The sequence below is a fragment of the Petaurus breviceps genome, unplaced genomic scaffold (genome assembly GCF_028583685.1).
Source record: "Petaurus breviceps papuanus isolate PSGF00001 unplaced genomic scaffold, PetGlider_PUasm1.0 90977, whole genome shotgun sequence".
Classification (NCBI taxonomy): Eukaryota; Metazoa; Chordata; class Mammalia; order Diprotodontia; family Petauridae; genus Petaurus; species Petaurus breviceps.
This window is the reverse complement of record NW_027187391.1, coordinates 10651792-10675544: the sequence shown is the minus strand read 5'-3', so window position 1 is coordinate 10675544 and position 23753 is coordinate 10651792. Positions and strand designations below refer to the sequence as shown.

Sequence of the window (23753 nt, the reverse complement as noted above, 5' to 3'; positions counted from 1 at the left end):
CTTTCTATTGTCTCTACTGTTATATTAACTGCAGCAACAATTTAAGTAAGTTGAGTTCATAAAGTTCAGATTTTTCAGAACAAGAAGGAAAATCAAGAATTAGATAAAACTTAAGATTTCTGACACTATTATTACTTCTGGGGAGGACACATTATTATAGTACTATGGCTGAGGTGAAATTTAAAGAAAGGTAAAAAGAAGGAAACATTCTATTACAAATTTAAAATCTACCCCCCCAAAAAAATTAGTACAAAAAAAGGCAATTTAAGAGTCACTTGTTTTCATCAAAGAATCAAGATCTTGATAATTATTATAAAGAGGTACCAATTAACTACCCTTGTTCTTCACAAATAACCTAAGGAACAGAGATTTTACAGTAAAGCATAAGTGATTAGACAGAACTAAGAAGAGATATACAGGAATATGAATCTTCAGAGGTCTCTAGTCATAAATAACCATTTATCAATTGGATTGATTATGCAATAATAAATGGCAACTTAAGGTTCTGAAATAGTTTGATGAAAAGAATTTTGACAAGTTTCTTGAATGGGAAACATTATGGAAGTAAAAAAGAAAGAAAAATATACGTCCTTGACTTAACTGTATGATTGACCTTACAAGGAATTATTTTCCCCTCCTTCCACTCAAGATATTTATCATTAAATTAGTTTAAAATCAGTATAAAATCAACAAGCATTTATTTATTACATGCCTACTACAGGCCAGGCATCAGGGATACAAAGACAAAAAGGAAAAGTTTCTTTCATTAAAGGGTTTACATTCCATCAGGAGAAACAAAATGTACATATATACATGAATTGTGCACAAAATAAATACAAAGTAAATTCAGGGAGACAGAGCGCAGTTGAAGCAATCAGCAAGGTTTCTTATAGAAGGTATCTATAGGAAAGTTCTGAAGGAAACAAAATACCCAAGAGGCAGAGGGGAGGTGGGTGTGTCTTTGAAGGCTTGAGGAACAAGGCATGGAAACATGAAATGGAATGTTAAGTGCGAGGAACTTTTGTAAGAAATGCCAAGTAATAATTTACTGAAGTGAAAATTGTATATGAAAAAGCAATAAGTACAGCCTCAAATGTTAATCAAAGTAACGTTTTCACTGTGGCACGTCTTCAAGTTCTTTTATCATCCTACCTGATCTTCAGTTTAAAAATGTCTTTACCAAAATATAAAGCCCAGATAAGAACAGCCTATTCCACTAAGTGATCTCACCAGGGAAAAATGTAGCAGAATACTCACCTTTCTCTAGAACCTTTGAATTTATTAAGGAAGCCTAAGACTATATTACCTTTTTAAGCTATTATTATTATCTCTGACTCATACTGATATTGCACCCCACTAAAAGACCCAAGTCTCTTTCACACAAACTATCATTAGTTATGTCCCCCTCACCCATTCTGTACATAACACAATTCATTTTTAAACTTGCCCTATTTGTAAGGCAAGTGACATGGCACAGTAGATAAATGTCAGGCCTAGAGTCAGGAAGTCTCATCTTCCTGAGCTCAATTCTCGCCTCAGACACTTACTAACTGTGTAACCCTGGGTAAGTCACTTAACCCTGTCTGCCTCAGTTTTTTCATCTATGAAATGAGCTAGAGAAGGAAATGGCAAATCATGCCAGAATTTTAACCAAGAAAACCCCAAAAGGGGTCATGAAGATTTGAACACGACTAAAAAAAAAAGGCTTACTGAAGCTTATATTTATATCAGTGAACAGAAAAAAAAATGTTTAAAAAAAATGAAGGCTTTCAGTTCACATATTTAGTCAATTCTAAATACATCTAACTAAATCAACATATAATTCACATTTTCCTTTCTTGTCCACAAGGATATCTTCAAACTTGAACTGCAAAGATTATTTTGGCAGCAGTGTGAAAAATGAAATGGAGAAATTAGGGAATGAAGGCAGGGAAAACAGAAAGCTTTTTAAAACAGCCCAAGCAAAGATGAGGTTTACTTTTATTGCACTCTTTTTTCATGCAGACTTGTCTCACAATCTACAACATAAGCTGTTTGAGGGCAGAGACTTGTATTTATCTTGTATTTACCCCTTGAAACATAGTACCTAGAACATACTCAGCATTTAAACACTGGTTGAAGACAATGATAAAGTCCCAGAATTATCTAGGCGAAAAAATTAAATGGTGTATGCATAACCAAAATATTAAGCAATAAGCTTTTTTTAGTTAAAAGCTTGAAATTTAAGGTCAGCTAGGTAGTGCAGTGAATTGAGCACTTCCCCTGAAGTCAGGAGGACCTGAGTTCAAATCCAGCCTCAGACACTTAACACTTACTAGCCATGTGACCTTGGGCAAGTCATTTAAACCCAATTGCCCTGCCTTTCCCCCTCCAAAACTAAAAAGTTAAAAGCTTTTTTTTTTTATTTCAATATTTATACTACACATAAAAATACATATTCACACACTACTGCTATACTGTTTTGGTGCACATAGGTCCTTTTTGTCTTTGACCTGTTTTTGAAGTATATACTTAATAGTGAACTCTTTGGGTGAAAGTATATGGATATTTTGGTCAGAGTCATTGAGCAACTACTAATTGTATTCTAGAATGGTCAGACAAGTTCATAGCTTCACCAACCCTTAAGTATGCCTTAGTATGAAAGAAATGTGAAGCATGGAAAATATTAGACAATAACTATAATAACTATTAATTCATATGTTTGATTTTTCACCTTTATAAAATCTTTGGAAATTATCTACATGGCACATAAAGGGCACCTCAATATAAAATATGAGATTGGAAAGGCAGGCTTTTACAAAGATTCTTTAAAGAAAATCCAATCTTTACAGTTACAATTGACAGAAAGGTTAAGAGCATTAAAATGCCCCACTAAAGGCCTCAGTAGAGCAAAACAAATTTAGGGACTATTCACCAAAGAGGACTCTCTCATCCTTATATTAAAATGCAAAAATGCTATTATAAACACTGAGATCCAGCACTCATCCCTTTCCTGAATACCTTTCAGTCAAGCATCCAGGTTTGTAAACTTGTTAAGCCCCTCTGTTCACTCTCATCAGCCTCCCCCACCCCTACATCTAATCAGTCTATCAATCAGTCTAATCAATTCTATCTTCACTTCCTGCATCCATTCCCTTCTCTCTAAGTATCTGGCCACTATCCTAGTCCAGTTGCTAATCACCTCTCCTGAACCAGTGTAAAGTCTCCTAACTGGTCTCTCTACCTCTAAGGCTTTCCTCTCTAATTATCTTCTGCATAGCTACCAAACTTACTTCTACAGCTCAAGTCTGGCCATGTTACTTGTTTGGTTCACAAAGTTTCACCAGCTCCCTACTGCTTTTGGAGAAAAGAAAAACTTTTGTTTAGTATTTAAATCATTTCAGTCTAGTTCCAACATACTTTTCCAGTCTGATTTTATGGCCTTTTATTGCTCTCAATAGATGACATTCTGTATCTCCTGTGTCTGTCTATACCGTCACATAGGTTGTCCCTAAAGAATGTACCTTCTGGGGCGGCCAGGTAGCACAGCGAGTAAGAGCACCAGCTCCAGTGTTGGGATGACCTGGGGATCAAATCTGGGCTCAAATACTCAGCACCACACCCAGAAATAACTGGCCGTGTAACCTTAAGCAAGTTACTTAACCCCGATTGCTTTAAAAAAAAAAAAAAATACCTTCTTCTACGTCTTGGAATACATAGGTAGTTACAATGCCTAGCTGGAGTCCTACTTTCTACATGCAACCTTTCCTAACTGTCCAAGTTGTCTGTATTTTCCCCACTCCACTCCAACTTTTTTTCACACTGATGCTACATAATTATGTATTTAGAGAAAGCATCACATAGTGGAGGAAATGCTGCTATGAAAACAAGGGAGACCTTGTCTGAAGTCCTGCCTCTGACATGTGACTATGTGACCCTGGATAACTCACTTCATTTCTTAGTACTATATGTAGCACTCTAAGTTGTAGAGAAGGTGTTCAACTACAATGGTTGAGGAAGCTCCTTATACTAATGAAACCATAAGTCTAGACTCTACAGAGAAATTTGTATCTGCCAAGGATTCTCATCATCATCATCATCATCATCACCATGAAGAATTGTGCAAATTAAGGTTCATGATTCATTACAGATGATGAAGTCCACCAGATACTCCTGTTTACAAGTAATTAATTACACCAAGCCCCAGAATTCCTAACTATTGCAAAGAAATTGGTCTAACTATCCATACAGAAAAAAAGAAAACTGTCCATTATCCCAATTACTATAGGCAGCTCAGAGACTATGCCATAAGTATATTTATTTGGCACAGTCCCTGCAGACAGAAAGATTGGGTCTAGAATCAAATAGAGAGGTAGACTACTTTTAGGAAACTACATAGTGCTATTCCCCAAAACAAGTGGTCAAAGGATATGAAAAATTTACAAATGAAAAACAATCTAAAAAATATTTAAAATCATTAATAAGGGAAATGCAAATGTTTAAACCTCCTGAGGTTTAAAAACCTAAGTTCTATCAAATTAGCAAAAAAAAAAAAAAAAAAAAAACAGGAAATACACTGAAGGAATTATGGGAAGACAGAACACTAATTCATTGCTGGTTTGGTAAAAACTTTAATGATAAATTGAAAATAAATTACATACCCAACAAGTGGGGAATGGTAGATCAATGAGATATGAACACAAAGGAATATTATTGTACATTAAATAGTAACATACACAAAAATTTCAGAGACATGGCAGTATTGTAGAAAAAGTAATAAAGAATGAAGAAAGTAGAGTCAAAAGAATATACACGACTACAACATAAAGTCAACACTAAGCTATCAAAGTAAGGTCAGATGGAATGCAGAAAGGACTCATTCTTCCAAAGACTAACAATGTTAAGTTATATGAAAGCTTTTATTAAAATTTCCAAAAATTTATATGTAAGCACCCTGGAACTTCAGGATGCATTTGTAGCTATAAAAATGTTATAATTTAAAGTGATTAATGCTAGTCTATTTTAAACAAACTGAAGAGGAGGCTTAGTGGAGTGATGTATTTGGAGATGAAAACCAGGGTTCAAATCCTATCTCTAAAACTTAGTAGCTATGTGAGCAAAGGCAAGTCACATTACCTCCCAAAGATACAAGCACCCCCTAAGACTAACCTAAGCTAGAAATGAATTTCTTTGACATATTAAAATGATTAAATGATCTTACATCTGCTTAAAAAAAAGAGGGGGGGCAGGGAGAGAGGATCAGGATTTAAGAACAGCTCAAAGGACCAAGCAAATTTTTAAATCAACTGATGTATCTGGTCCTTCTCATGTTAAATGTCTAGTCATTAGTGATTCATAAAGCCATTCCATAAGAACTTCTTCAGACAAAATCAGTTACAGTGTTATTTACTTTTTAAGAGTGTCAAAATGAAGATTCTAACTGTACATTCAAAAAGTACACATAAGGAAGCTTAAAGGTGATAAGAAATGTTAATTTCTTGAATACCAAGAAATAATTACTATTAATCAAAATATTAACCTACACTATTCCTGAGTACTTCTGGTCAGCTAGAGTGTTTTCAGTACCTTTTGTTCTATTAAAGAGGGCTTAACAACTCCCCATATTTTAAACCAATTACAAGTTTAGGAAATGCATAATTTCTTATATTAATTTTCATCAGCAAATAAAGTAATATTTTCATTAGCAAATAAAAATTGTTATTCGAGTTTTCATGAGTATATAGATTTTGTCTTAAATTCCTTTCCTAGGTCTTTGGCATATCTACTTCTTTAAAAGAACTTAAAATCAGCCAAGAGTCTGAATAAGTCTGAACATGAGTTAACGGATTCAAGCCAGATTTTATACAATGATATCCACTGGGTATTAAGCAATTACCCTCCAGTTTAGTTGGCTATAAAATTCTACAATTATGTTTATGATTTTTCTGTCAAGGCTATCTTTCTAACAATAATCTAAGTGTTAGTGCTAGAACCTTTATTTTAAAAAAATGAAAAGACAGTCTTATCCAGCAGTACAAATTTTTTTCCTGCACATTACTTAGGTTCTTTTAGGTTTAGATGGTAAATGACCGTCACTATTTTTTTTTTAATTTCCCCACAAGATGATGTGTCTTCTCTTGTAAGATGCATTTTTATACATACCAAAATCATAGGAGATGAGTAAACTCAAAATGCTGAAAATAACTGGCCTTTATCATTCACAATACAATGAACCAAATAAAATGTCTTCAAAATTCCCTGAGCTACTCTGTAAAAAGTCCAGATATTTGAAATATTTGAAAACCAGTGTCTCAATGCAATATACTCAACTGCTTTTATTTAAAAAAAAAACAAAACCTCAAGAACTTTGGGAAAACTGCACAAATGTGAAAAATTTTCAATTTCTAGTTTGGTAGTAAACAACTCTAAACTTAGGCCACCTCTATCAGATACAGAATGCACAGAGACAGAGGGACAACTGTGCCAATGGAAATGTCCACCAACCTCCCTAATTTTTAGGGCAGGGTCAATATCATTCCAGACCTGAATAATCCTGGGCAGTTCCAGCACCAATACAAAGGTCACTAAATAAACTACAAAACAGTAAATCTGAAACCTTAAATTAGTGCAGAATCTAAACCAAGGTGGATATAAACCAACTTATCCCTTACCTTTATATATACCCCTTGAGTTGGCCTAGAACCAGCTCAGCCTCCAAGTAGATAGTTTTGGGAAATCTTATTAAAAATGATCAAATTCAATGTTAATTCAATGATTAGTATATGCTAAGCTCCCACAAGTTCTACCCAAAGACAAAAAACAGAAAATAGGTTGATCTTATTCTCCATTAAACAAGATACCGCAATTGTGGATAACAGAAACTACTGTATCAAAATTATGACTGAATCCATGGGAAAACTATGTAGGCAATAGAATTATCATTGCTCAGTAAAAGAAATTGGAAATAAAATAAAACTGATCATGTAACTATTGTATTTATATATGTAGTTGCCATCTATCTTCCACAGAAAAGCTAACTCCTACACCATTGAGTTTAATTATAAAGAAGAAAGTATAATCAATTACATAAATGTCTGTTTATTAATTTACTTATTTTTAGCAAATGTTTATTAAACCTACCAAACACTGATCTAGGATGCGGAGCCAAAACCAAAAAAGCCCTGCCTTCAAGACGTTTATATTCTACATGTTACAAAACAAGCACAGGCACAAAGGGGTTACAGATGTGTGAGGCTTTGAGAGGATCAAGCGAGTTGCCTAAGATCATACTGCTATTAAGTGGCATGGCTAAAATTCAAATCCAAGTCTCCTGATTTTTTAGATAGTCTTTCCACCAATTCAATTCAATAAATATTTATTAAGCACCACATATGTGGAAGGCACTGTGCTAAGTGCTATCAAGTGAATGCTTATACATGGTGCACCATAGATAAGGCTGGCTCAGTGTAGAGATGTGGCAGGCAGCTACCTACCAGGTATGCATCTACAGGGAATGCACATTCCCAAATATCAGTCAGAAAGGCAACACATATCCCCAAATAGCCAAAAATATCTCCAGTGGCTTGCTGTATTCCTACCTCAATTGCAATTTCCCCTTATTCAGTCACTCCTTTGGACTGAATAACAATGTAGTAACCCCTCAGGAAGGAGACCTTCTAGCAGTGGTTAGCTGATTATGTTAGTTAATTGTCATTTTAGCACACAAAACAGGGGAACTTCAGGGTAGGAAAGATTTGAGGAAAGGATGGAAGTGAACATAGCAAAGACAGGCTACTGTTAACAGAACATCCCTGATCCCATGAGGGTGGGTCACAGAAGAAAAAATGAAGGAAAATATGAGGGAAATAGAGAGGCCTCTTCTCTTTTTTAAAAAAATTTGTCTGTACACATTTCAAATTCCTCTCCCACTTGGACTGAATCTTCCCTTGTGACAAAGAAAAATAATTAAGAAAAACATCCAATACTGAACATAATATTCTCTCTTAGACATTTTGTCATGAAGAGAAGATTTAGGAATATAGGATTATAGATTTAGAACTAGAAAAAGCCTCAGAGGCCATCAAGTTCAATCACCTCATTTAACAGATGAAATTAAGGCCCAGAGAGGTTCAGTGACTTGCCCAGGATCACACAGCTGTTATGTCTGAGGCAAGATTTGCACCCAGGTGATCCAGACTCCAAATAGTGTCCTCTCACATTGTTTCATTATGTTCTCTAGGATACTTGCTGAATTTTTAGTTACTCAGACTTCCTTTTAGTGTTTTTTTTTTATTTACACTGTGGTCACTGTATATTTTGTTCTCTTGGGTCTCCTTATTTCACTCTATTCCTACAAACCTGACTGGGTTTCTCTTAATTCCTCATTTTCTTTACCTCTTACTATATTATCAATGTTCCATTACATTCCTACACCACTGCTTTTCTCAAGTCATTTCCAAATGAAGGCTGGCCACTTTGTTTCTATCTAGCCTCTGTCACCACAAAGCATCAGGCTGTTATAAATATTCTGGTATATAGTGGACTTTTATTTCTGTTAAATTCCCTGGGTATAGTACCTTCTCTAAACCTTCCCCTTGAAGATCTCATTTACTCCCAGAATTCCAAATAAGTTAAATGCAAATGACTCCCAACTGCAGCAAAAACAAAGCTTAATGTTTTACAGGTAAGATTTGAAAATATCACCAATATACGTTTGATCCGTATCTTCATTATCTTCATTTTGATTGTTATAGGGAATTCCCAGTGAGGAAACTCTACCAATGCAGATCAGCAACTGTTCTGCAAATTACAGTCTCAGAGAGCTGCCTGTGACATTAAGAAGTTAAGTAAGTTGTCCAAGGCCACAGAGTCAGTGTATGTCAGAAGTAGAACTTGAACCTGTGTCTTCCTGTCTCAATTATAACAATGACAATACTAATGATAGCTAACATTTATAAAGCTCTTTAGGATTAATGAAGCATTTTACAAACATTATTTTATTTTCACAAAAACTCTTTAAACCATATACTATAGGCATTATTATCAACCCCTTTTTCCAAATAAGGAAAACTGCCTCAGCAAGTTTAAGGTCACATAATGAATAACTGTGAGACAAGGGTTTCAAGTTCTGCATTTTTATACACTACACTGCTTCTTGAGAGTTACCATAAATTTTGACCCTTCCCTCAACGGCATGCAAAATAGTACTAGCTATATTAATTCACCTCTCTCAGCCTTAGTTTCTTCCTTTGTAAAATGAAGGAGTTGCTCTTTCTAAATGATTGATGCTCTCTCAATCTGGTTGCATCCAGATTAATATCCTAATGGAAGGAAAGAAAGAGGACAGGAGGAAAAGCCTGTGGTACAAAGTGGGGTAGGAGAAGCTATAACAGAGTAGGCTCTTCCTTGAGATCAAAGTGCAAGCTATGATCTGGTATCAATGAGCAGAGGATTTTATACATTTCCATATTAACTTAAAACCTGTAAAGCAGTTCTTAACAAAATCACATAGCATAGTAACCATAAAAATATCCCTAAAAATAAGCCCACTGAGCTCTCATTAAGTCATTAACTTATATTAGCACTTAATTTTGTACCCCTCTATTCATGCATTACTGTGTACTCCAATTAACTGAATTTCTCTACCACAGTGTCAACTCCATGAGGGTTACAACTCTATGTTATGCAAAATTTCTATCCCCTACCAATATACTCTGCACGGAATGTTTTATAAATGTGTGCTGAACTGAAGCAAAGACCAAGAGAAACCTGCAAAGAGCAAACCAAATTGCCCTCTTGATTCAATTCAGCCCTGTGCCAATAAGCTATGTCATAATTACATACTGAAAGAGGTGTCAAAAATTTGAATAGTATTTTCCTGCTACTATAATATAGGTCCTGGTCAGTGTCTAAAACTCATCTGCTGAAATCTAAGTTCTCTTAAAAATCTGTTGTTATGTTTTATTCAAGGGCTTCCAAGATAAGACAGCTTTCCAAAGGATGGGAAGAACATGTATTGGTATGTATAAGCCTCCACAATCTGTCTATATTTCATCTGAATCTCTTAAATGTGAGAATATGCTGCTTTCAAAAAGAAGCTCTTCATTTACAATACATGTTTACTCTTTTGAAGACAGTGAAGGGAATGATAGGTAAGTGGTTAAACAGATAAGAGAATATGATGAAGTTAAGTTATGCAGATAAGAAATATGTTCCATAAAATAATTTCTCCTTGGGTAAGTTCACTTTCCTTCCATTAACCTTCTTATGTTTACCAAATTATTCACAACCAAACCTTTAATGGTATTCAAAGATGGTTTCAGATCAAATAAAAGATAGTCATGAAACCTAAGCTTTTAAAATGATTAAATTCTAAAAGGCTATCGGCTCTGTAAGAAATTCTACACAGCCAGTTTGTTTTGCTTTTTAATTCATTTACAGAAACATTAAGCAGTACCTACAAAAAAAAATTACTCAAATACCACTGTGAAATTTTCAGATTTATATTTTTAAAAATCAGCATATAAATTGTGATGCTTTTTTTAACTTTACATAAAAAACTTTAGCATTACATTTTTAACATAACTTTTTTGTAAAATGTTCACATGTTGAGTTTATATACATAACAAATACTTCATAAACTAAAAATCTAAATTCCAATATACAAGTAGTTCAATTGATCCATACGTAATCATATGTACATTTAAAAAATTACAAGCTATCTGAAAAGTAGCAAGAAAATTTGTATCAAAAGACCTCACAAACATTTCAACACATATAAAATACCAGAAAGCAATGTTAGCTAATAGGAATTTCTAAGCTAACTTGCTAGAAAAATGACATCATAAACTAAATGTATGTTTGTGTAAACACCCCAACTGCCCTCATGTTATACAATACATTGAAAAACATAAAAAGGACAAGTGACTAACTCACAGTTCTCATTCTATATATAGGTTGTTTTTTTTAAATACCCGTTTCTCATATTTACAACTTTTATACTGATTTAGGCTCAATGAAAGTTGGATAACACTAAATTCATGATTTTTCCCCAGCAAAGGAGCATTGCATATTTCTCCACCATCAAATACAAAACAAAGTTATTTCAGGAGAGGGCTTCCCTCAGGATGATAAGCTGTATTACTTACCATTCAGTGCTAGAAAACAACTTAAGACACTGTTTGAAAATAGACATTAACTGCCTATAGCCTTTATTACAAAAACCAATGATCTAGTTACTAAACTAAATCAGACAAAACCAGAAAAATCAGCTAAGTATAAAAAAAGAAAAGCACAGAAATAAGAATACAAAGTTGACAAGGCAAAAAGTATGCTGTAAAAAGAGTACAGTAAGCAGGTATGTTTTTTCAAAAAGTAGAAAATGGTGATAGAATAAAGCAATATTTTAAAAGATACAACATTAGGAAGATATCTTATATGGCAAAGATATCCTACAATTCTCAGTAATTACTAAAAACAAAACCCAACAACAAGCCAAGTAAAGGCTTTGGTCATAAGTAATATAGAGGAATAAAATTTTCATATGAAAAATCTTAAGAAAATAAAAGTGAATATGACAGTTACTTTTTAAATTGGCTTACTTTTGAAAAGAAATTGTGTCAAAGGCAATTAGTGAAAAATCTGCCTATTCAAAAAAAATGATGTTATAAAACTTAATACAAGGGAAAGAAAAATGGCTTTACACATACCTCAAATTTTAATATTTGAACTAGAACTAAAGTAAAATTACAAAGAATATCTGGACTACAAACTTATTACCAAATGAATAAATTGTATATGGTTTATAATATGCACACAATATCATCAATATTCAATATCACTTGAATATTAAAGTACAAACAAAGCCCTACATGCAAGCAGCTGGTAAGTATAAATAACTAGTTCAAACCTGGATATGTTTTCCAGGTAGTTCAGAGAATGTAAAATTTTCCCTGAACCACTGTGTGTATTCTAGTGATAATACAAGCCTGGCTGTGTAGGTTGGCAGGAAGAGACACTGGAGTCAAAATAACAAGGCTGCTGTTTTTAACTCATGCTACAGAATGTATTTTCTCATAGAAACAAAAATGTAAATAGTAGATGTCTCTGGATCAGTCCACAATAACCTATTTAAGCATATACTGTGTAAATGAAAATAAAAAATAGTATTAGAATTGTAACTGGTAATGCTTTATAAGTAAAATTGATTTTGTAGACTAGTCTAGGAATCTAACCATTATTTCAAACACTGTTTTTTAGGTGGGAAAATGTGTCCAGAGCCTCAAATTGATTTACGGACAACCTTTTGGTATACCAAAAGTTGAAAACTGTTTCATTTAAAATAGTAAGTTATCTGTCACCCTTCTACTCCCCACCCCCATTCAAAATATTTGCTTAAAAGTTCAAAATTACTAAATAGTTTGACATTTTTCTAACTGTTGTCCAAAAGGAAAATTATTTGTGGTCTCCAAAACTGATTCCCAAAATACAGCTCAAAAATTTAAGAGTTCAGTAGCAGCATTATCTGTAATATAATGAATTTTGAAATTCTGAAAAGCCAAACAGAACAAATTTTACCCTGAATACCTATTTACCTTTGCAAAGAATATTATTCATTATATATCAGTCTTCAAACTATGAAAATCATAATTTTAAGAAAAATGAATATATTAACTTCAAGATTTTTTATCAAAAAATACTACTTTCAAAATCATTATTATATATACAACTTATAAATACTGGGACATACTCCTGAGCAACAAATTAAATGGTAGCTAGGAAAAAAACTATTTTATCCTCATAAAAATTCTAAGGTTCATATCCAAAGTCAGTTAGTCTCCCTATCCCAAAAGTGACCTTTTGATACTTAAAAATATTTCTAGGTAGCTGCCAGGGGAAAATAGTGTAGTGTACCCTGCACTCAACTTGGTAATCTCCTCCCCAAACTTAGTTTAGCTTATTCTCAGATTATCAAACATAGAATCCTTGTACTGCTACTGGAAGTCTTTTTGGTTTAACTGAACCTCCCAGAGCCTGCACTCTACTGACACAGTTTTCAAGAAATCCAGTGTTCATTTCTTTACCACAAGAAGGTCCTAGAGAAGGAAATCTTTGAAGGTTTTAAGGAACTGGAATCCACCCAATCAGAATCACCATTTTTTCTTGGTATTACTAAATCCTAATAAGTAAAGCAAAAATAATTTTAAATTCAAAGAGATCTGATTTATTTTCCTCTAAGAGATGAAAAACGTTCTCATTCTCTGCCTAAAACAGTTTTAATTTGGGCTGAGTGTACTAAAAACCTGTCCTTGTTGAGCAAATATCTATTAACAGAGAAAAGTTTCCATTTTGAACATTTTTCTAAACAAAAAAATAAAACTGACGAAAAAAGGTACCTCTAACCATTCCTCCCGACCAAAAAAAGAGAAGCATTATGTTCTACATCTAAAAACATTCAATTAGAACAAATGTGTAAACAATTAACTTATATAACTAATAATGTACATTTCAAATTTTGAAAACTGGTCCTACTAACTGGTTTCTATTTTATGTTTAGCAGCAAAAGATTTACTTAAACCCCAGAGTATTTTTTTAAAAGCTTAGAAATTTCAGAATTGTTTAACTATGCATTTAAAATTGATACATTGATACCCAACAGTATTAACCTGGAATGACACAGATAACATTCTATCTTATAACTATATTCTAGGCATGCAATGCCATATATATATAATTTTTAAAATCCATTAAACTAGTAGTTCAAAACTATTGCTAAATGTAATGAATATTCTTATTAGTAGAAAAGCAAAATCTTTACAAATTCAAAAATAAGCTTTATATAAAACAATTATCCATCTCAAAAATGGGAAAAAATATTTTTAGCTAAATAAGTTTCAAATGAAATTATCTGAGGTTTCATTTCAGAATAACAATTCTATACACACAATTTGTAAACACTATGGGCTCAGATGGTTAATTAAACATGTCATTAATGATTACTGAGGACGGGTAGCAAATGATTAATTTCAGTGCAATAATACAAATGAATTACAGCTGTTATCAAGTCAGATACAACAATTTTTAAAAATACGTAATAAAAATTAATTACAATTCCAAAGTATAAAGGGATTCTGTAAAGATTTTAAATTAGCTTAAAGAAAAAGCTCTGCAACAGTTGTAGAATTCGCCTCTTTTACACTATTCTCTAGTAAAAGCTTTCTTTTGATTAGCCTTCACAATATCATCAGGGGATGCGGATTTGAAGTCAAATGGTGTTATTACTTTGAGAGGACCTATTTCTTTGTCCTTTACTTCTTGAACTTGTCTACTGTAAAGAAAAGTCTTATAGAGGTCAAAGGTGTGTCTCTTGAAGGTTTTCGGTGGATATCGAAGACACAGTGTTGAAGCAAAAGCTGAAGGTCTAGCAGCAAGGGCTTTTGTCCAAGAAAGAGAGAAAGCTGGTTTCCTAGTGATATAGCCTTTCTTACTTTTCTTATTCTCTCTGGAGAAACTAGAATTTTTCACTAGCTTAGAACTTGAAACTTTAGCTCCTGGTACTAAGATATTTGACTGGTTTTCTACAGGCTTTGGAAAGTTCTCTGGGGTTTTTATAAGGACACTTAAATCAATATTTGAATCTATTGCAGAAGACTTTATTTCAGGTAAATCCAACACAGAAGGATCTTTTTTAATTTGAGATTTATCTACTTCAGTAATAGATTCTGCAATTAAATCAGAAAGGGACAAATTTTCAAGATCTCTAGTAGGAGAAGCCTTAGAAAATGCCAAAGATGATAGAGATCCTGTTAATTCTGGTATTCCAGTTGAAGACTGATATTGAGTTATTTGTGACAATGGCATGGATCCCAAACTCATATCTGTAAAACTGGCAGAAGACTGGTTACAAAGATCAGATAGAGAAAAATATTGGCTTGTATTATTTTCTTTGTGTTCTTGAAATAGTTCAGTAAGAGATGGACTTTCACATTTGGAAAACTGTACCCAGTCCTTTTCTAAATTATGTTTCTTGGAACACTGTTGAGATGAAAGAGCACTTCCAGATAAATCTGCCTTTTTATTCTGAAGGTGACTTACACTGTCATCAAGGGTCATGTTTTCTAATGTGTTAGTTAAGTAAAAAGAACTACCAATACTTCCCAAGTTGTTCTGTACTGGAATATTTTCAACACTGGGTAGTAAACTACTTTCTATGGACAAAGCACTATCAGATCTTTTTGTCTGTATTAATGCTTTCAAATCTGGTCCTTCCTTGTACTCAGAATCATCCAAGGAGGAAGACTCAGATGAATCAGCTCCCAACAATTTACCATCTACACTCTCTGAAATCAGACTTTCAAGGTCACTTCTAGATGAAAATTTAACTGTTGGCTGACTGTTAAGAGATTCATAAAATGAATCATGTGGCATATCATTAATTAGGTCAGCTAATGACAGTTCTTTTGATGACTTACATGATTCTAGTTTCTTATCACTGTGAGGACTGTCAAGTTTCTTTTTTTTATGTAGTAAACGGTGACTCAATACAGTTGAATTACAAGATAATCCATCTTTAGGTACTGAGTCACAAAACTCAAAAGGGGCACTATTGCACCCTGAGTAGTTTACTGATGAAGGAAAAAAGCTTTGAACATTATCAGTCGATACTTCAGATGAACAAAATAAGACTCCTTACCTTACAATAGCCAGTAATTTTCAGGTAAATGGTTCCAGAAAAAAAAAGTTCCACATATGGAGAAGACAGTCACAGCAACCAAAAGAAAACATGAAATGAGGCATTTAATTACTAAATGTTTCTTTAAAGAACTGAGACATGAATAAAGAGGTGCATGGTAATTATTTAAGAAACATTCTAAAGGATACTTTCAAGACATTTTTTTGCCTTGCTTTTGCAACTGAAAATTTGAACAATTCAAAAATATAGCTACCAATATAGGAAATGGTTTACTTCAAGTATTTTTTTGTAAATATTGGGTTTTTTTTTAATTTGTCTTTCAGCAGCACATTATGTTGTAAATAAAACCTAACATGAATTATTGAGGGTGCAATAAATCTGAATTCATGAAGAAATTGAATTGCAGAGTTTTTTAAACTGCTGTTTTATTACTTTTGAGTACATATAGTAATTACCTAAGGCACATGCTATATGTATAGGAACTTGAAACCTATTTTAATGAAGAGAGGATTTATTAGTATCCCAATTATTTTTACAAAGTGGGTAATTTTTTAGTAAGTAAACATTCCCTTCTCAATATTTTTTATATTATTTCCTTAATAAGGTTTATAGATCATTGGTCACTCAAACTCAAACTTCAAAAAAAGTCAAAAAAAGTGAAAACTTTACAAGACCCAACCTTTAAACATATGCAAGCACCTAAGAAAAACCTGCCTAAACTATTTTATTTTATTCTAAGCTAGTTAACACAGAAAATATTGCTAATGAGACCACGGTTAAAGATTCAAATCCCACAATGGTCAGTCAACTTTGCTTCATCACCAACAACTTTGTTTTAACCTGAGACAGACTTTTTGCATATACAAGACACTAGCTACAAGAAAGCTCAAATAAGTATGAGAAAAGTCTGATACAAAGACAAAAATAAAGGCCCAAATGTATTATGTAAATAGCACTATGATTTGTATTATACAATACTTCTTTTAATTCTAATTTTAAAGTTAACTCCAATTTTCTATAAATGATATTTAAGTTTGGCTTTTTCTATACAATTTTAAATACTGATTAGATATCAGTTCCCCTTTATATATAATTTTCCAGGAAATGATTACAAAAAACCAGATCAGTGAAATATCCAATTCCAAGTTTTGTTTAGTCACTCATTTCTACTTCCCACATTATCATTATTTTTGTGTACACACTAACAAGAAACTTGCTAGCTTGAATTTGATTTGATTTGCCCAAGCAAGATATGAAATAGGCAGTAAATGAGCCCAAAGACAGACAACTAGGTACATGAAACAGCAAAGCACCCTAGGGTAATCCATCAATTAGGTAGTCAATATATGAATAATCAAGAGTTAGGTCCATACAAACCTTTGTCAAACATTAAGTTATTAAAAGCAACAATGGGTTTTAAAACAATTAATAGCATACCTTTTGTTGCCTTTCCCATGGAGACAGTTTCCTCACTCTTGGTCTGCTTTTTATCTTGCTCAAGCACCATAGCTAAAGCTTTATCCACATCAAATTTATTTTGCAGCACTGCTTCAATCATTTTTTGATCTGGGACATGACCTCCAAGCACCTCTCTCATGTGATCAAGGCAAGAATGAAGACGAGCTATGGCAAATAACAGTGGTCAAAAACACATTATATAGTGTCACAAAACAGCCCTGAACTTTCCAAATAAATATCTACATTTCTATAAAGTTTGTAATACTATAAGCATGGTTAAAATATACCACTTCCCCTTAAGAAATAAGATTTTTTTCAACAATAACAAAAAATACCTTGTCTTTTTTTCTTTTGGACTAAACCTGTGATTATATTGGTGTAAGGAAGTAAGTTGAGAATAAATGAGAAACAAGTTTTTGGGGTTTTTTTTTAACTGTACCTTGATCAATCCCACTAAGCTGGTGATTAGAAACAGAGTTAGTATGTTCTTCTGTATCTTCATAGTCATATTCTTCTACTGGTTCAACAAAGGATGTTGGTTTATCACGTCTTGAGTAAATAAACTGAGCAGCTATAATATAAAAACAAGACTATATAAATAAATAGTTCCTAAAAGCTACCTTAAATTTTTTTACTGGGGTGAAAAACTTAGTTAAAAAATATAAATGCTGGGGCAGCTAGGTGGCGCAGTGAGTAAAAGGGCCGCCCCAGAGTCAGGAGGACCCAAGTTCTGGTTCCAGCCTCAGACACTTAACACCCACACAAAAAAAAAACTAGCCGTGTAACCTTGGGCAAGTTACTTAACCCCAATTGCCCTCCAAAAAGGCAAATAAATAAATAAAAATAAATGCTGATATATCAATTGCATACAGTAATATAAGAAACTAATGATACTAAACAATAAATCATCAACTAGTCATTTATATTTGGTCTTAGAAATATAGATACTGTCTCACATATTTCCAAGTACTCACTATTGAATGCAAGGCCTTAAATCTATACTAATCCTGCCTTGGTTTTCTCATTGCCCACTCACTCTGTAACCCTTCTAAATGGTTTTTCCCATCTCTAGTATCATCTTCATCAACAGCTAATATTCACATAGTGCTTCAAGGTTTACAAAGTACATGTTTCCTTATTTAATCTACCAGAAATACACACATTCCCATAATCTACTTACTCTACTGAATCTACTTTATCCAGAATCACCAATCACCACCCAACTGTAAGATGCAATGTGCTTAATCTTATGGTTGGGCTACATTTTTAATGTTCCCTGATGGCTATGCCATTTTATGACTGTAATAATTTCTCCCCTTTCTCATTAAATGGTTCCACTTCTTCATCTTATCCCCTAAATTAGGGCACATTCCAGAGGTCTGGGCCTTCACTCTGTGCTTTTTACTCAAATTCTCTCTTCAGAAACCTTAAAACCAAGAGAATGTGATGTTAATAAAATCAAGAAAGGAACATCTATCCAGTATCCTGGCTTAATGGTTTTAACTATCTAGATGACTCAATAGTGTACAACTCCATTCTCTAATGAACTTCATTCATACATGTATTCTACTGGCTGTTAAATACTTTGCCAGTATGTGGAAGAAGCATTATTACCATAAAACTAACATCCTAAAATTATATTCTACACTTTTTCATCCAAAATAGGTTGTCCATGAGGACTTCCCAATTTTTGTCACTGGTATCAATCAGTTTCAAAATCTTAAGTATTATCCCTAGACTCCTTGCTCTATATCCAGTGAGTTGTCTTTATTCTTTATTAATCTCTGAGGTCTATTCCATCAATTTAATTCAAGCATTAAGTCCTTAAATGTACAAAGTATTAGGCTGCAATGTGAGAGAGACAAAAAGTTAAACAAGTGCTCATAGAGCTTGTAGTCTAGTAGAATAATATACAGACATAGATAACTAATACCAATAATACATTGTAAGTACAAATGAGGTACAAAGGCTTCCAACAAAGATGTCACTTGAGATGGTCAAATGAAAAAGGGTAAAAGGTTATCAAGTCTGTGAAGTATAGGGTATATTCTAGGAATTCAGTCATCCACTTGGGCTAGAGCACAGCATGTTTCAGAGAGTGGCATAAGAAGGGAAAGTTAGCATGTCACCAGAATGTGGAGTACCTTGAATTTTTCCAAATGGAAAGGCATCTTATCTTTAATTAGCAGACAACAGGAATTCAAGATTTTTGAGCACTACACATATGCAAGGAAGGCTAATCTGACAGCAGTATGAAAGGTAGACTAGAAGAGGGAAAGATGGAGGGGAGAAGACATGTAAAAAGAATTACTGCAATAGTTCAGGAAGGTGATACTGAGCTTTTATACTAGGAGGGGTACTGGGAATAGAGATGGGAGAATGGCCAGAATTTGTAACTGGCTATGAGAGAAGCAGTGTAGCAAGTTTTAAAACATGGGAGATTGGTGGTACCACTGAAAAAAATAGTAACATCAAAAAGAAGGGCAGCTTTAGGAAAAAGATAAGCTCAGTTTAGCTATATACAAGATTAAAAAAAAGATAATTAACAGAGGTAAGATATTAGAAAATATTAGAAAATATTCCTGCAAAAGATGAAATTTTAGCTGGAACTTAAAGAAGACTAGGAAGTCAGCATACAGCGTTGAACAGGGAGAGCATTCTAGATTTGGGGAACAGCCAGAGAATATAACTGGTGGTGAGAGATGGAAATGTTTTGTTCCTGGAATTGTCATCCTATCAGTCAACAAGCATTTATTAAGCACCTACTATGAGTTGGGCATTGTGATTAAGAGCCAGGGATACAAAGAAAGGTCAAAAATATAAGAAGTTCCTGCTCTCAAGGCACTCACAGTTTAACAGCTGGCATTTATATATAGTGAGTGCTTTAAGGTTTATAAAGCGCCTTACAAATATCACATTTTATCCTTAGAACAAAGGAGAGTAGGTGATATTATCCCAATTTTACAGATGAGGGAACCCATGGTCACACAGCTTGAAAGTGTATTAGGCAGAATTTGAATTCAGGGCTTCCCCATTCCAGTGACAGGTAACTTGGAGATAATCAACTACATTAAGGAAAATTTGGAAAAGCTTCTTATAGGGGCAGCCAGGTGGCACAGTGAGTAAGAGCACCGGCCCCAGAGTCAGGAGACCTGGGATCAAATCCAGGCTCAGATACTTAGCACCCACCCAGAAACACCTAGCCGTGTAACCTTGAGCAAGTTACTTAATCCCAATTGCTTTAAAAAAAAAAAAAAAGCTTCTTACAAAATTTTAACTAGGATTTAAAAGAAGTCAGAGAAGCCAGGAGATGAGGAAGAGAATTACAGGTATGAGGAAACAGGACGGCTAGTGTAAACAGTCACTGTTCAGAGTATAGTTCAAGGAATAGCAAAGAAGTCAGTGGCACTGGAGTAAGGTATGCAAAAACTGGAAAGAAAGAAGGGTTCCAGGTTATAAAGGACTCTGAATTCCAAAAAGAAGATTTTGTAATTTGATCCTGGAGTTAACAGGGAGCCATTGGTGTTGACTAAGATGGACTGAAGAAGTCACATAACATAGTCAAACCTGGACTTTAGAGAGATCACTTTTGTAATTAAGTGAAGGATCGACTAAAGTGAAAGGACAGGATGACCGACTAGAGTGGGAAGACTTGAAGCAGAAGACCAACCAGAGTCTTTTGCAACATTCTAGACATGAAACAATGAGGGCCTGCTCCAGATATGTGGCAGCTGTTTAAAGGAAAGATGTTTTCGAGGTAGAATCAAAAGACGTTGGCAATTGATTGGCAGTTACTTCATACTGGCCTTCTTTTCTCTTTACAATCTTTTTTTTTGGAGTTCAATCGAATATTCCCAGTTTTAGCTACATTTTTCTATGTGGATGACTTCCAAATTGATATTTCTACTTCTGACCTCTATGCTGAGTTCCTGGACCTGACTCTAATTGCTCACACAACATTTTCTACTTGGATGTTCTATCATCACTTCAAAATGAACAAATACAAAACCTACAGAATAGTCACTGTATTTCCTCCTAAAACTTACTACTACTTTTGGCTTTACAGTTGCATATATGTAACTACTGTTGAATCGACTGCCCAGGTTCATAACCTTTAGTACTATCTTTAATTCTTTTGCTGACCTCTCTTCTAACATTCATACACCAAATTCAATTAATCCTATTCTTCGGCATTTCTGGCTTCTCTCTCCTTGTATTTCCAATGCTACCAAACTAGCACAACTGTCATTAACATCTATCTGGAGGATTACAAAAATTTGTGAAATGCTCTTTCCCTTCCACTTATCCCCATTCAATCCAAAATAATATTTTTTAACACATAAATCTGGTCATATACACTAGTGCTCAAAAATCTTCAACGAGACCCTACTGGCTCCACTGTCCCAAGTCCACTCTTTTATCTGTCACTAAATGTCCTCCACAATCTAGTACCACCCTAGGTTTCCAGTCATATCTTATAGCTCTACCTCCCAAGCACTGTTATACTCCACTCAAACTAAGTAATTTCCTGACCCTTAAGTATACAATGAACTCTATGACACTGCTTAGGTTGCTCCTTGAGCTTGGAATGCCTTCTTCCTTCCCCACCTTCATTTGCTTGTACTCATTATTTATTCTTTAAAGCCCAACTCAAATGCTAACCCAGTCATGAAAGTAAGCACTAGCGAAAATAGGTAAGGCATAAGAAGTTGGGGTTAGCAGTGAGAGTCAAAACAGAATATAGAACAATATTGTTAATATTCAATGCGAAAAAACTTCAAATAAAATGTTAACAAAAAGACTATAACTGTATATCAAAAAGATAAGATTCTTACTTTACACTCAATCCAATAGTTAACCATTTCAACTCTATACTGTCTTCTGCCTCCTTAACTTATTATTGCCTATTTCTTGCCAAATTTCAGCCTTTCCCACCATCTGCCTCCTCCAATACTACTGATAAGAGGCTAAAAGCAGCTAGAAGTCCCATAACAGTATTAACTGGGTACATTAAAAATTAATGTTACCCAACTTCAATGGGGCTGGCCCTCCCTGCAGTAACACTCCATATGTTTCTTAACAGTCCCTATCTTACTTCCCACAAAAGTTATCTTAAGACTTTCTCTCTCAAGACTCCCACACCTCCCCTTCCTCCCTTCTAAACTGAGGATCCTGAATTTAACTTTCCAGAGAAAACTGAGGCCATTCAATAAGACCTCTCTCTACTTCCATTTCTTCATCTCAAAAACAGTGTCATTTCTCATTTTCCCTCTTTTCCTTCTTCCCAAGGCTAACTCTGATGTACCCTAATGTATCTGTGATTCCCTCAAAAACAATCTGCACTAGCAGACTGCCACTCTTATCATCCCCACTAAACTCTAATCTTCTATCTCTCCCCATCTCACGGTTCCTTCTCTATTTCCCTCAAATATACCCTTCTCCCCAATCCTTAAAAAAATCTTCTAGACTCTACTATTCCCTCAAGTTATCATCTTATATCTCTTCTCCCTTTCTGAGACAAACTCCTAGAAAAAGCTGCCAAAATTTGCTAATCTCTATTTCTTGTCCTCTCCCTCTTTAATCCTTTGCTCTCTGGCTTCTGAACTCACTCAATTATAACTGTTCTCTTCAAGTTAACAGTGATCTCTTAATTGTCCTATTTTTTTTCCAGTACTCATTCTTCTTTACCTACCTAATGCATTTGACACTGTTGACTACTTTCTCCTCCTAGAACCCTCACCTCTCTGGGTTTTTATAATACTGATTCTTCTCTGGTTCTCCTCCTACCTATCAAACCACTACTCAATCTCCCTTGAAAGCTGTAATCAACAAACATTTGTATTTATTTTATATACATATATGTACATGCACATACACATATATAGACACAAGTATATACATATTAATACACACACATATAAATATCACCCTCTAACTGTGGGATTTCCTCAAGATTATATTCTAGGTCCTCTTCCTTTCTCCCTTTACACTCATTTCATTTCTACCTGGTTGCAATCCTTTGGACTCCTCCATCATGACCCCTGGAACTTCATCATCCTGAAAGATGAAATCAGCCTTGGTATTTACATTTCACTACTGTCCTCTGTTCCAAGGGTCCCTGTGACTGGAAGGCAGAATAATGTGTTCCTCCCAAAAATTCCATTTAAGGAGTGTGCCTAGGCAAGCCATCTCTTAACTTTCCCACCCAGATGCACTTCTTTGGACTCCTTCATGATCTTTCACCAGGTACCTTCTCCCTCCTCCCACTTTTCAAGTCTCCTTTTCTGAGAGGTTGACTATAAACCTCTGGAGGACAGAGACTGTCTTTCTTTTTCCTATTTGTATCCCCAGCACATAACAGCACAATGCCTGGCTAACAATCTACTAATGTAGAAGGCACTAACAAAAAACCTTGCCTTAATTCTCTCACCACTCTAGATCATTCTACATACAGCTGCCAAAGTAATTTTCCTTAAGTGCAGATGTGACCATGTGACCTCTACTCAATCAATTTCAGTGGCCTCATCACCTCTATCTACACTTAAACAGGAACACTTTTTTTTCCTTTTTTTTGGAGGACAATTGGGGTTAAGTGACTTGACCAAGGTCACACAACTAGTGTGTG

The 23753-nt window shown here is 34.3% G+C and overlaps 1 protein-coding gene across 4 annotated transcripts in view; it reads right to left on the bottom strand.

The window, feature by feature from the left end:
• Positions 1 to 23753, bottom strand: part of HBS1L (HBS1 like translational GTPase) — a 120055-nt gene that overhangs the window by 85881 nt on the left and 10421 nt on the right. For 2 of the 4 annotated variants that reach the window (XM_069077320.1, XM_069077321.1), the window contains exons 3-4: positions 17568 to 17699; positions 17108 to 17293 (exon numbers count right to left, since the gene is read on the bottom strand). In XM_069077320.1, the coding sequence (XP_068933421.1) occupies positions 17108 to 17293; positions 17568 to 17699 (318 nt within the window). Of the gene's footprint in view, positions 1 to 10391; positions 15666 to 17107; positions 17294 to 17567; positions 17700 to 23753 lie in introns of those variants that run through there. The other 2 variants (XM_069077322.1, XM_069077323.1) reach the window with 2 other exon arrangements.